The sequence below is a fragment of the Camelus dromedarius genome, chromosome 5, assembly GCF_036321535.1.
Source record: "Camelus dromedarius isolate mCamDro1 chromosome 5, mCamDro1.pat, whole genome shotgun sequence".
NCBI lineage: Eukaryota > Metazoa > Chordata > Mammalia > Artiodactyla > Camelidae > Camelus > Camelus dromedarius.
This window is the reverse complement of record NC_087440.1, coordinates 90,297,368-90,310,511: the sequence shown is the minus strand read 5'-3', so window position 1 is coordinate 90,310,511 and position 13,144 is coordinate 90,297,368. Positions and strand designations below refer to the sequence as shown.

The 13,144-nt window shown below is 58.4% G+C and overlaps 1 protein-coding gene across 3 annotated transcripts; it reads right to left on the bottom strand.

The window, feature by feature from the left end:
- Window positions 1-4,282: 4,282 nt before the first annotated feature.
- DLK1 (delta like non-canonical Notch ligand 1) lies at window positions 4,283-12,417 on the bottom strand. 3 transcript variants are annotated; one of them, XM_031454317.2, is made up of 6 exons: window positions 12,183-12,413; window positions 10,902-10,965; window positions 10,244-10,374; window positions 7,198-7,339; window positions 4,979-5,261; window positions 4,283-4,753 (listed from the first exon to the last, which is right to left on the bottom strand). In XM_031454317.2, exons 1-6 carry the CDS (start codon window positions 12,247-12,249, stop codon window positions 4,511-4,513), a joined length of 930 nt encoding a protein of 309 aa, XP_031310177.1. In that variant the 5' UTR covers window positions 12,250-12,413; the 3' UTR covers window positions 4,283-4,510. The 3 variants fall into 3 exon arrangements, with proteins under 3 accessions (XP_031310177.1, XP_031310176.1, XP_031310173.1); XM_031454316.2 differs by having other exon boundaries at window positions 4,442-4,759; window positions 12,183-12,414; XM_031454313.2 differs by having other exon boundaries at window positions 4,442-5,261; window positions 12,183-12,417.
- Window positions 12,418-13,144: the final 727 nt, after the last annotated feature.

The following is a 13,144-nucleotide window of genomic DNA, read 5'->3' as shown; positions in this document are numbered from 1 at the left end:
CCCCAGGCTTGGCCAGCGGGGACTCCGGCCATACACACAATGTGTTTCCTCCCTCCCGGACACTCCAGTGTTCGCTGTCCATGGGTACATTTATTAAGACTAGATTAGACTTGCTTTCCCAGAGAATGTTCTACTTGATCACACAGGGTTTTACAGAAACGCTTGCCTGGTTTTGATTTGTTACCGTGTTGAAGATTTCCCTCCTTTCTTCAGGAGCGAGGACAGTGACTTTATTTTTGTTAACTTCGTCAGGTTTTAGCATTGGGGTTCTCCTAGTTTTAACAAAAGAATGGAAAGGCCTTCATTTTTTTTTTTTTTTTTTTGCCCTGGGACTGTGTCTAAGGCCCTGTTCCATCAATGGGTCAAACGTCCTGGGCCCCGAATCAGGTAACAGACAGCTGGCCCACTTGGGGGACCCCTCCCAGCGCGGTTCCCACTGACCACACTGAGGAATTGTGGTAATTAATATTTTCCTAGAAAAATCCCTTTCGTAGAAGTTTCCGCATTTATAACCTCAACGTTGTCATCCTGTTTTCTGTTCTAGTTCCCGGAACAGCACCCATCTCGGAGACGGTACCGCCCTGCTGTCCCCCGTGCGTCCCTGCACTGACGAGGCGCGCACCCCGCCCTCCCGGGCCGAGAGCAGTGGGCCGGGCAGGGGATGAGAGCGGTGCCCAAGGAGGAGGCGCGGCCGAGTGAGGAGGCGTCTTGGGGATGCCCGGGGGCCTGGCGGGGCAGCTGGGTGGGCAGTGACAGTGACCTGGCAGAGGAGAGAAGGAGGAATGGAGACCCCACCCCCGGGGGGCCTGCTGGGCCAGCAGGGATAAGGGACTTGACCGAGGCTCCTTTGCCTTTGGTGGGAGCTCTAGCTGACCCCTCTCGGGTGACCACTCTGTGAGTGATTTGACTGAGCTGAGTGCACGTGTTTGTGGCCCAGGGCCTGGGGCCAGAAGAGAGGCCGGTCCCTCCATCACGAGCAAGGCCCAAGTTAAGAGTATACTTGACGTGCCGACGTTTAAAAGGCTCCAAGTCCTGCTGACTTAGTAGCAAACAAAACGTCTTCTGCCTCCTCACCTGGGAACCCCGCTTTCTCTAAGTCCTGGAAGGCCCGGGCTCGGCATGGAATTCTTGGACCCCCCAGAGTTCTGAGCTAGAATCTGGTGGGTGGGGGAGAGCTGGCCCTCAGCACTTTTTGGGGGGGCCCCGAATACTCACACGTGGAACCTCCTCACCCTTCATCCCTCACCCACATGCTCCAGCTCCAGCCACACCACCCACCCACGGCCACCCATCGGAGACAGACGGACAGAAGAGGCCCATGCAGGCCCTGGGGGTGGGGCCAAAGGCAGGAAATCCCTGTGCTCCGGACCGCAGCGTGTGACCTGGGAGGCCTGCAGCCTCCTCCGCCTCATGGGAAGGGCTGGATGGGGCCAGAGCAGGGCCCTCCAAAGCATGGGCCCCTGGACCCTCTTGCCCGGGTCAAAGACCACCAGCGGGGAGGGACGTGTGTAACCCGGCGCACAACAAACCAGAGAAACACTTTACTAGCCCTTGGTTTTTGTTTATTTTTTCAATAAACAAAAATTTTTTGCATGTCTGGTTGCAGAGACGGAAAAGCTAAAAAGAGCACATCACTGACATGTTTGAAATTTTTTGCTCGCAAGCTCATCACGCCCGCTCCTCTCTCAGTCTGAGGACCAAACTGGCAATCATGTCCTGGATGGCTGTCTTTGAGCTTCTCCGTTATTGGCGTAAACTACACACTACTCCAAACACACCGGCGGTGTGGATGGGCAGTCAGAGATCCCGACACTCTCAGCAGAATCTGGTTACCCCATAGAGGATGGAATGGACCATTTCTGCGTGACGTGAAGACCGTGGCGAGGCTGCTGACCCTGTTCTGATCTCGCGGGATGTGTGCGGGTGGGCGCTGTGGAGTTGGGGGGCGGCCTCATCGAGTGCTGGTAAGAGACAGTTTGAAACGTGGGAAAGTGAGATGGTCGGGCTGTGAGGGAGGCGTCCGCTCGGGACGCTCCACTCCCACGTTGTTTTACCTGCACTGCGCTGGGCTTTCCTGGGGACACCTGCGTGTCCGCGCCCCTCCGGGACGGCCCTCATCCTGCGTGCTCTCAGCTCCCTGCGCACTGCCTTGCACGCAGCAGGTGCTTGGAGATGCTTCCTGATCGAATGGGTGGTGGATGAAGGATGAACCGATGAGGCGTTAGTCAAGGAGAAGTTAACAATGGGGTGGGTGTCTTTGTCATCAGGGGACGAGGCTGTTCTCTACAGCACGGTGGTCGAGTAAGTGGAGTAGAGAATTGGATCACTTCGTCCAATCTGAGAATTTCGCATTGGAGGGAACTGAGGATCAGAACCGTTAGCGGTCTCGATCAAGGTCTCACGCGAGAGGGGCCAGGCGGGGTGCCAGACGCCCGCCTGACCGTGCCAACAGTTCTTTTTTTTTTGTCTTTTTTAAGTTTTATTTCTTAAAACAAACTCAAAATGAGATGCGATGGTGATGACTCCGATGACTGGGGTGGGGGGAGGAGAAGGAGGGGCTCCAGAGGAGGTTATCAGAGACTGGGAGTTGGGGAGCCAGGGTGGGGAGGGGCAGGGGGCAGGGACAGGAGCTGGAGTGGGAGGGGGCTCAGCAGTGGGGACAGGATTTGGGGATTGAGGATGAACTGTTGTGAGGAGAGGGAGGAGAAGGGTGGGGAGCTTCGTGGGGAGGGTCTGTGGTGAGAGTGGGAGGGGTCAGCAGTGGGGGTAACGGGACTGTGGGGTACAGGTGACCAGGGACCAGGTGGCGAGGGTGGAGGGGAACTGGGGCTGGGAAGGCGAAGGGACTGGAGTGATGGGGCCAATGGCTCGGTGAGACGTCAGGCGAGAGCTTTGGGGAGATGAGGGTCGGGCTGCGAATCAGGGTGACAAGGGACTTGGGGCGGTAAACCGGTGGCTGAAGAGACATGAAGTCGATGATGGTGTGATGGCGGTGGCGATGTCAGTGTGTGTGGGTGATCTGAATGGCTGAGGTGACGCAGGTGATGATGGCTTAGAGACAAGCAAGGTAAACACTGCAGGTGAGACTCACTAAAGCTACGAGTATAGGTTCCTATTCAAATACTTTAAGAAGCAAAAATATTCCTATAACTGGTACCCAAAGGCTGTTTAGCTGCCCAACTCTAAGAGCTGGAAAGTTAAACAGAGCTCTGTCCCATTTCCCTCAATTTTTTGCAAAAAAGATAGATGCTCTGTCTTAAAAAAGTCAAATTTATCATTCAGAAGCTGGCTAGGTCTTTCGACATCTGAGGGATGTTAACTCAGCAACACGAATGGAATCCATGCTGTGTAGGCCAGGTCTGGTACCACTGCGGCCACAGAGCTAGAACATGCCCCACAAGCAACAATTTCCACTGAGCCCTGTGAACACCTTGGGGAGGGCTGTGTTGCTGCTCAGATGCGCCAGGGGCACTTGTGGTTCAAGGTGCATTAAATTTCAGGGGACATCTCTAGCCTATGGGGTGGAAGTCAGGAGCAGCACTGGGGCTTTGGATCGGTAAGTAGGGTGCAACTGCACATGGCGACTCAGAGAAGGCAATCGTTTCCAAAGGGAAGTGAGCCAGGAGGCTCCCCACTTTGAGAAATGCAGTTAGAACTGATTTCAGTACGTCAAGTGTACATCCAGGATAGGCCAAGCCTTCGGACCCCAGGATGAGACTTAGTCTTCATCAGATCCTAATTTTTAGGGTCAGGAACTGTTTTGGTTCATTACCCCCTCGTTCCTAATTCAGAGTTTTAGGGCAAGAGAGGACCTTGGTGGTCACTGTGGTCAAGCCCCTCTTTGTAGAGGGGCTGAAAGGTGGCCCGGGGTGGAAAGGGGACTCGCCAAGGATCACAGAGCGAGTTAGTGGCAGGGCTGGGACGAGGTCCCGGCCCCCCAGCAGCCAGCCCGGGGCTCTCCCTCTCTGCCTGACACGCGGCCGCTGCACTCTGCAAAATCTCAACTTGGTTGGGAAGATCTAAGCATTGCGGTGTCAATGTGAGTGCAAGTCGGAAGTGGCGTGTGAGAATTAACGAACGAAAGAGATTTTAGCCCTTTCACAGTGATTGGTCAACGTACAGCACTCGTAACGGTTTCACGAGGACCCTGTGACCGAGACCCCTCGGAGAGGGACGTCGGCACCGAGCCCTGGTTCTGTTGCCTTTTTTTTTTTGGTCTTTTTGATTTTTTTGCTTTTAAGTTGTTAAGAGTTTAGAATAACATACTTATTTCTTTTACTCGTTTAAAGATGAAATTCTTATTATTATTATTTTTGATCATGCATTAAGAAGAGAGAAGAGGGGTCGGCTGGCATTGCGTTGGTCACACAGCATCACAAAGGTAATATACGTAAGCGTAGCGTTCACCAGATTGACACAAAGGATAGCAAACTCCACCACAAAGATTAGAACAGACCGCATAGAGTGGGCGCTGCGGGAATACGGGGGGTGGTGGGAACGGGAACGCCGCCTAGATCTCCTCCTCGCCAGCCTCCTTGCTGAAGGTGGTCATGTCGATCTTCTCGGGAAAGATGATGTTGACAGCCAGGTCCTCTCCGCTGTTGTACTGCAGCAGCAGGTTCTTCTTCTTGCGCAGCATGTGGTTGTAGCGCAGGTTGGACACCCAGGCCTCGCACTTGTTCAGGAAGACGATGCCCACGGTACCGAGGACCACCAGACTGGTGAGCACGCCCAGGATGGTGAAGCAGATGGCCTGGCCCTCGGAGAGGGGGGGAGCGCTCTTGTTGAGCTCTTTCATGGACACCTTCAGGACGCGGTGCTCGGGCTGCGGCACTGGCAGCTCGTGCACCCCGGGGGTCAGGCGGTAGGTCAGCCCGTAACCGCTGGGCAGACGGGTGACCTGCTGGGGGCCCGCCGCGCGCTTCCGGCCACAGAGGGGGCCCGTGAACTCGGGCTTGCACAGACACTCGAACCTCACCTGGGAGTGCTGCAGGCAGGTGCCCCCGTTCAGGCATGGGTCGTTGGTGCAGGTGGACACTGGGCGGCTGCAGGTCTTGTCCACAAAGCCGGCGGGGCAGCGGCAGCGGAAGTCGCCTCCAATGTCGGTACAGATGCCCTGGTTCTCGCACGGGTTTGGGGTGCAGCTGTTGGTCACAAGGATCTCGCAGAAATTGCCTGAGAAGCCAGGGGGGCACAGGCAAGAGGCATGGGAAGCCTGGCCCTCGTCGTCCACGCAGCTGCCTCCGTGCTGGCAGGGGGAACTGCAACAGAACAGGGGACACGGTAAAGGGCCCTCGGGGGCTGGGCTAGGACGTTGATGCTGGGGCTGGGGGACAGATGCTCCTGCCACATCACAGACCTCCTGGGACCTGATGAAAGGGCAGGTGCTCAGAGCACATGGTGTGAGTGACTGAGTGCCAGCCAGGGGGTCCGGGCAGGGGGCACGCAGGGCACTGGGACCCCTGCCTGCGAGGGGCTCCCGGGGTGTCCGAGGTGGGATGCACCCCCGAGCGGGGTGTGCACCCCACCCCCATCACGCTGCCAACCTGGAACACGCCTGACCTCCCGGTCTGGGAAGCCTATCTCCTCTCCCACCTCTTGGGTCATCTCTCCAACCAGAGGCCTGATGGTTAGTCACTGGACAGGTAGGGAAACTGAGGCTGAGAGAGGCAAAGTTAGTCACAACCCGGAGCTGCAGCGAGCCCCTCCCCTGGGCTCCGTCCCTGTCCCCGGACCCCTGACCGCTGAGGCAGAGCCACGCAGGGCATCCCTCCCTCACTCACTCTCTCCCACCACCACCGCCCTGGACCCCTTATTATTATTTTTTATTTTTACTTTCCGCGGAGTGAGCCTGCAGGCTATTATGCAGGAAACCCTTGGGGACTCTCAGTGAAAGAAATATGCGCTCTGTCTGTGCCGGCTGGAGCGGCGTCTGTGCCCGGCTGTTTAATAGTGGCCCATTCACCCAAGTGCAGCTTGCAGACCAAAGCTGTTTGCTCAGAGCGGAGCACACGGAGCATTTAATGTAAGTGCTTTTAAACGAGCAGACCCTTTGTCATCTGATAAATGCCAAAACTCCAGGGAAGAAAGGGGCTCTAAGTGCAAGAAATCAGCATTGCTGCTTCAGGGGTGAGGGCAACACAGGACCCGGGCTCTGAAGGAATTTCAAGGACCTCGGGCTCTATTTTGACAGACTGGTTTGAGTCTGTGAGGGAGGAAAGCAAAATATTTTAAAGGTCTCGCTCTGTATTTCCCCTTCCTGCTAGGAGGCAGAACCGGTCACCCTCTCCCCTGCCCCCTCCTGGACACTGGTCTTTAGATGCTGCACAAATACTGGCCCGTGGCCTGCGTGACTCCCGGGGCTCTCTGCACCCCCCCACCAGCCCCGCCCCTGCCCCGGAATGCATTTAAGCTCCAGTTTCCTCACAGGACAGGGGCGCCCCCACCCCCAGCTTTGAATTCTTGCCTCTCTCTCCATCTCTCTGGGCCTCCAGTTAAGCCCCATCGGAGGGTGGGACTGGCTCAGTGCGCCGAGCAGATAAGGGCCGGAAACGGCTGACCTCAGAGGCACCAGAGAGGCTGGTGGCCATTCCATCCGTTGTACCCCCCGCCCAGAGCCCCGGAGCCCCCTCCTCCCTGGGGATAGCTGAGGGCTGGACTCCCCAGCCCGGCTCCTGGGCCTTGTCACCCCCCATCCCCGCCCCGTGCTGGCCGACGTCCCTTCTCCCCTCCTCCTCAGCCTAGAGGCTCCCTCCTAAGACATCCCGGAAAACCCAAACACAGAGCCCGCCAGTTCCCCAAACCCACCCCTGCAATCCGGGGAGTGGGTTTCATAAAAACAGCCTCAGGCGCTGCAGAACTCTGATCTCTTGTTATGTTGCCTTTAGAAAATGATGCAGCTCTGAGCTCTGGTTCACAGTCCCAATCTACTGTCATTCACACACGTCAGGACTTAGGAACGTCAAGGGAATGTGAAATCGCCTTCAGGATTGTTTGAAAAAATTATGGAAATGACGCTCTCCCCCATAAATACCCTGATCCAGGGCGGCCACCCGCGGGGCGCAGGATGAGCACTTACTTGGTCTTTTGTCAGGCGACAGGTCCGACTGGGTGAGGCTGAAAGGGTCTTTGGGGGTGTGGAACAGGAATCAAAAGCAGCATTTATCAGATCACACAGAGCCCGCAGAGAATACTTACCCATCCATCACACAGGGCCCATCTCTCTTCTGACAGTCCTTTCCCGAGAATCCAGGGGCACAGGAGCACTCGTACTGGCCGTCTTCCAGGTTCACGCAGGTCCCATTGTTGGCACAGGGGGTTGAGGCACAAGCCCGGACGTCTGGGGGAGGAGGGAGAACCACAGGGAGGTGAGGGGGAGCACAGAGGCTGGAAGGAGGCGGGGGCAGGGGACCCCTCTCCATCTGGCCCAGGGGGACCCCGGGTGAGCTGCCTAGATGTCTCTGCTTGTGGCCACTGCCAAGGGTCACCCAGTGGGGTCCTGAGCGAGAGGGGGTAGCAACCAAGTGAGGAAACCGCTCAGGGAGCAGAAGGGGCTTCCTGGCATCAGGTCAGAGACAGAAAGTCCCAGCCGCTCACTGACAGTCAACCCAGGACAGCTGTGCCCTTTTCCTGGCACCAGGTCTCCCCTTGGGTCCAGCAGCACAACCTTCTCCGCCGACCCCTTCCCTCCCCACAAACCGCGCAGAGTCAAGATTCCCTCCCCAATGGCTGTCTCCTCCAGACAAGTTTCTCGCTACAGAGGACGGGAGCGGGGCCCTGCTGCTCAGGGACGGGGCAAGTGCAGCCCAGCTGTTAGAAACATCAGCTGCCCTTCATACTTTTCCATCAAAGAGGGGCAGGAGGGAAATGAGATGTAAAGCCCCCTGTCAGGAACCAAGAAACCTGATTTAGCCCCAGCACTGCCTCCACCTCCCGGTGGTCTCTCCACTCTCAGGTTCTGAACTAAGGGGGTCCGTGATAAAAAAGGCTGCATCTTTTGAAGGCAGCGAAATTAGAACTATCGCGTGCTCTCCTGTCAGCACGGGTTTCCGTGAACACTGGGATGGTTCCACCGCCTTTTCACACCTCCCGGCACGCACACTTCATTATTCAGGGCTCAGCGAGGCAGGGACGGGCTGAACAAAGGGGCCTGGGTCAGGGGCTCTCTGACAGGGGGGAGACCCCAGCCCCCAAGCCGGGCCAGGAAGAGCCCCCTTCTCTGCCCATGACCAGCCGACTGCCGAGTTCAGCCCCTCCCCACACCGTGCCTCACCTTCCCCACCGGGAAAAGGAGGGGCTCTCCCTGGCCCATCGCCAAGAGCCCCTTCAGCTCTGGTTTTCCACTCTCCAAGCTGCTGCCTCAGCCAAACAGAAAGCCAGGGCCAAACAGAGACGCAGCCAGTTAAGGCGGACTGGGCGGAGGTCCCGGGTGCTGAGGCCACACACGTGCAGATTTATTCCCTCTTTTCAAGAGCCCCGCACACTCGTGGCGGGGAGGTAGCAGTCAATCAATAAGGGAGAGCCTGAGCGCCAAGCTGATCCAGAGTGCACGAGGCGCGCTCCTCGGGAGCCCGGCGCGGCGCAAGACAACATAAAGAGGATTTATCATTACGGGAAGGCGCCGGGTGCTCGCGCACTGAGCCTCCGCGGCAGGCTCCTAATTCCCCGCTCAGAGCTCTCCTGTCACCAGGAATCTTACATTTAAGCTCAAGGGGTGGCGACCACCCTACTCCCCGCCTGCAGTGTCAAGCCTCGGCAGCGGGGATCAGCCCACCTTCTCCCCTCCTGGGCCTCCCACCCCAAAGTCGGGTGGATTAAGCTGCCACCAGGAGAAAGCGGCCAGGGGTCTCTGGCTGCTGGGGCAGCAGCTGTGGCCGTGACAGCCTCAAAGATGGGTGAAAAGGGAGAGGGCTGGCAATTACCCGGAGGGCTGTTTCCTCTGGACCCAGCCGTCCAAGCTTTTGTCTGGAAAACTCCGCAGGGGGGTCCTGGGCTCCCATACCAAAGAGGGTGGGCTCCAGGCTAAAAGCCCTGAGCCCAAACGGCAGCTTTTCTGGGACCCCTTGGGTCCCCCAAACAGCACAGAGGTACTTAGGGGTGCTCTGCTGGCCAGAGTATGAGTCAGCTGTGGAGAAAAGCCTGCACCATGGTGGGGGGCAGGCTTTAAGGACCTGAGACTGTGTGACGGAGACTATATTGGTTCTGAAAGCCCACTGCCTTGGTTATTGGGGCAGGGGTGATAACAACCTGCTCTTCGGTTTTCCTTAACTCACTTGAGATGAGAATTAACTCACTTCTGGGGCCGCGGTGGGAGGGTTCTAGAGCTGGCTGTTCCTAGACTTCTTAGGTGTCCAGAGCAGACACCTTTGCTTCCCCAAGCCTCAGTTTCCCTATCAGTACCACTCATCTTTGCTGACGTTGGGGACCGAGGGGCAGAGGCCCTTCGGGAGCTGCCTACACTGCTGGGAGTTTTCTAGAGGACCTTAGTTTGCCTAGGCTTTGGGGCAGGTTTTGCCAAACGAGGATGGGCTCGGATGAGCATTTCGCAGCCTGAAAATGCAGCGACAGCCAACTCTCAACTGCCCAGGGTAATGGAGGACAAAGATTGCATAAATTAATGGAATCAACAGATAACATCAATCTGCCCTTTAGCGGCTTCTCAGCCTTTCCTGACCCCCGACCTCCCCCTATACCTGACTTCTTCCAGCACAGCCCCCAGTCCTGTCCCAGTAGCTCTGATTCAGCCCCTGCGGCCTCCACCACTCAGCACCCAGCACCCCCACCTCCCTCCACTGCTTGCTTGCTTGTTACAGCCTCCTTAACAGTCTCATGTGTGAATTTCTTATAGAGTCTTGGCTCTTCGACCCCCTGAGTCCTTTTCCCTCCCTGAGCTTCAGTGCCCTTGGACAGATTTCTCAGCTCTGGGTTCCCCACTCTCCCAGCTTTGTGGGCGTGTTTATTTGGTGACTCTTTATTCAACTGGCAACACCCTCTAACCCCCCCACCCCATGCCTTCTCTGGTGTTGGGTGCTGGTGGTGCAGAGGGGAGCAAAATTGTGTCCTTACCTGTGAGGAGGCTCCTGGCACCAGCGGGAAGTGTATGAACAGATCATTACCATACAGAGTGCTGGGTGTGTTGGGATAAGGCAAGAGGGGGAGGGGAGGCAGCCACCAGGCTGTGAGGAGGTGGCTGGGGGCACGGTGTTGGGGGTGGAGTTGGGGGTGGGCCAGGGTGCGTGCCAACCTATGTCACAGAGGTTTCCATCCCAGCCGTCCTTGCAAATGCACTGCCAGGGTTCCACACAGAGTCCGTTAACACAGTCAGGAAAGGTCATGCACTGGTCACACAGGGGACCCTGCCAGCCAGGCTGGCACCTGCAGGGGTCGGGGTGGGGGAGAAAGACAGGGACACATGAGTTGGGGAAAGAGGCCAGAGAAGGAGCCCAGGCTGCTTTCTGTGAACCCAGAGCCCATGGTGGTCTCTGCACAGGGCTGGGCCGGTGGGTCCCGGGAAGCCAGTACCAGTCACCTGAATGGAGAGGCTTAAACAGGAGCCCGGCCGGGAGCAGGCAGAGGGGTCCCCGAGAGCCAAAGGCAGGACTGCGTTTTGCCGCAGCGGCCTGCAGTGGTCTCACCCTGCAAGAGGCTCTCTTGCCACCCCACCTCTGAGAAAGCAGACAGGAGCTGTGGCCGTCCAGTCCCCACCACTTCCGCCGCCCTCCCCCCTCCCCCCCCAACGCTCTTCTCCTCCGCACTCCCCCCACCTTTTCTGCGGGGGCGAGGAAGCTGTTTGCTGCAGTCCAGGGGCTGAGGCCCCCCCATTCTTCTGCCTGACGTCATGACTCCCCAGAATTCTACCCTGTCCCCCCACAAGCTGCCTGGGAGGGGAGACACTCCATTACCTGCAAACATTGTCATCCTCGCAGAATCCATTTTGGGGGTGGCAGGCCGGGAAGCATTCAGCTCCTGGGGCACAAGAAAGGTTACACCATTCACCTCAAGAGGCCCTAGAGGCCGAGGCGAAGCCCAGACAGCCCACAGCCTCCTCAGAGGCAGCCTACGACCCTCTGCGGGTCCTACCAGCCTCGCACACAGTAGGCACTTCATCTCAACTCACGCAGGAAAAAATTTCTGCCATGTTCCTGTTATGGAGTGACCACAGTACACTGTCCAGTTCCTAGGACCAGGTCAAACACCCTCATTTCCCTCAAAGAAATTACAAACATCAAATCCTAAAAGCAGGGTTGAGGAGACAGCGGATGGACAGATTTTGACCCCTAAGCACTCAGCCAAACCCTCACTTCCTCAAAGTGGGCCCAAAAGGGGCAGCAGATTTTGAGGTATTCAGCTGTGGAAAAGCCCAGACTGGTTCACCTGGAGGACTCACAGGTGAGGCGTCTGGATTTTTTAAAGGTTAATCCCAGTTAAACCAGGCACCCAGGACAAACTCCCCAATTTCCCCCACCCCAGACTCTTCATGTTCAAAGGAGGCGCAAGGGTTTTGCCAAGTGGGCTGCAATTCTGACGTTATTTGGAGATCCTGACACTTTAACAGGCACCTACTGTGTGTGTTTACTTTAACTCTCTCCAGCGTTTCAGACAGCCCCCCTTAACCACTGGTGCAGTGGTAGTGGGGGGACCCTGCGGGAAGGGGGCAACTCTCTCGATGTCAAAGACAGATGGCCGCTGCAGACAGAAGTGTCGCAGACCCTCACGTAGACAAACGCCACGCAGGAAGGACTCTGGCTGGGCTCCTGGCTGGGAATTTGGGCTACGACGGCAAAGTCATCTCCCAGTGCCCCCACAGACCTGTTCCCAAACACGCAAGCAGGGACCCCCACCCCCAAAGTTGCACCTCAGAGCATTTCCACAGAGGGTTCCCCAGCATCACCTCGTTTCTCCATACCTCCTCTCTCGGCGCACCGACACCCTGCGAGCGCCACTTCTGCGGGGCGGGAAGGGGCCGGGGTCCCACTCCTCCCCGCCCCCCGGGACTCCCGGGCCGGGCTTTGGCATGCGAGGGTGACGAGGAGGGCGAGGCAGGCGCAGCACGGGGTTTAGGGTTAGGCGGGACGGGCAGGAGTCGGGGCGCACGGGACGGGGCGCGCGGGGCATCGAGCGGCCGGGGGGCGTCGCAGCCTTCCCCAGAGGGGGCGCGAGCCGGGCCGCCGGGGGGTGCTCACCATGGGCACTGCGGCCGAAGGCCAGCAGGAGCAAGAGGACGGGCAGGAGGGCTGCGGTCGCGGTCATCGCGGGGCGGCCGGGGTCGCGGTCCCGGGAGCGGCGCGGGCGCGGGTCCGGCTCCGGGCGCCGCGCTGGGCTTCTGGTTGCGGACGCGGAAGGGGGCGCGGGCGCGCGGCGAGGGGAAAGCCAGGGCTGCACCGGGCTGCGCGCTGCGCTCTCCGCTGCCGCCGCCGAGCTGCCGCCGCCGCCGCGCGCGCCGCCCTTTTCGTACCGCCGCCCCCCCGCGGCCTCCGCCCCCCGCCCCCGCCTTCGTGCGCACGGGGCCGGCGCCGGCCAGTCCCGGTGACCCCCGCCCCTCGCAGGGCCGCCCCCCACCACCGCGGCGTCCCGGAAACCGGCTCGCGCACACGGGGCACTCTTGGCTAGACGGGCACAGGTACCCCGCGTGCGTTTGGCACACGTTCCCCCCACAGGACGGCACAGGGGCGCGCACACACGGGCCCGCTTAGGACAAGTCGCATGTACGGAACATGGGCTGGGCCGCAGACCCCAGGAAGACGCAAGGACACGCTCGGAATACAGAAACACGCACAGAAACACCAGAACACTGATCGCCAAGGTCCCGAGCACACATGCCATGGCGCAAACACCCAGAAAAACACAAACGCACGCTCTAAAGACGGGGGAAACGCACGTTATCGCACACGCACCCAGAAAAACACTTAGGGGAAGCCTTAGGCACTCACACCCTCAGCCAGAAAGACGCAAGAAAATGCAGACACACTTGTAGCAACACACACGGCAACCCCGACACACCCTACGACACAACCACACACTGCGACACACGCGCACGTCATAGAAATAGTCGGGAGCGCCACATGCCCAGTCATAGGCACGCAGAGAGGCAGAGGACATACAGTTATGAAACCCTGGGCATCCGTCAACATGTGCCCAGCCGTCC

Bases quoted from the DNA above. Each gene is read 5' to 3' on its own strand.
- DLK1 (XM_031454313.2), bottom strand. From the start codon at position 12,249: ATGACCGCGACCGCAGCCCTCCTGCCCGTCCTCTTGCTCCTGCTGGCC. The intron at 10,375-10,901 runs GTAATGGAGTGT...CGACCCCTGCAG, and splicing joins GAGGATGACAATGTTTGCAG to GTGCCAGCCTGGCTGGCAGG. The intron at 7,340-10,243 runs GTTGGCACGCAC...CTCCTCCCCCAG, and splicing joins TGGAAACCTCTGTGACATAG to ACGTCCGGGCTTGTGCCTCA.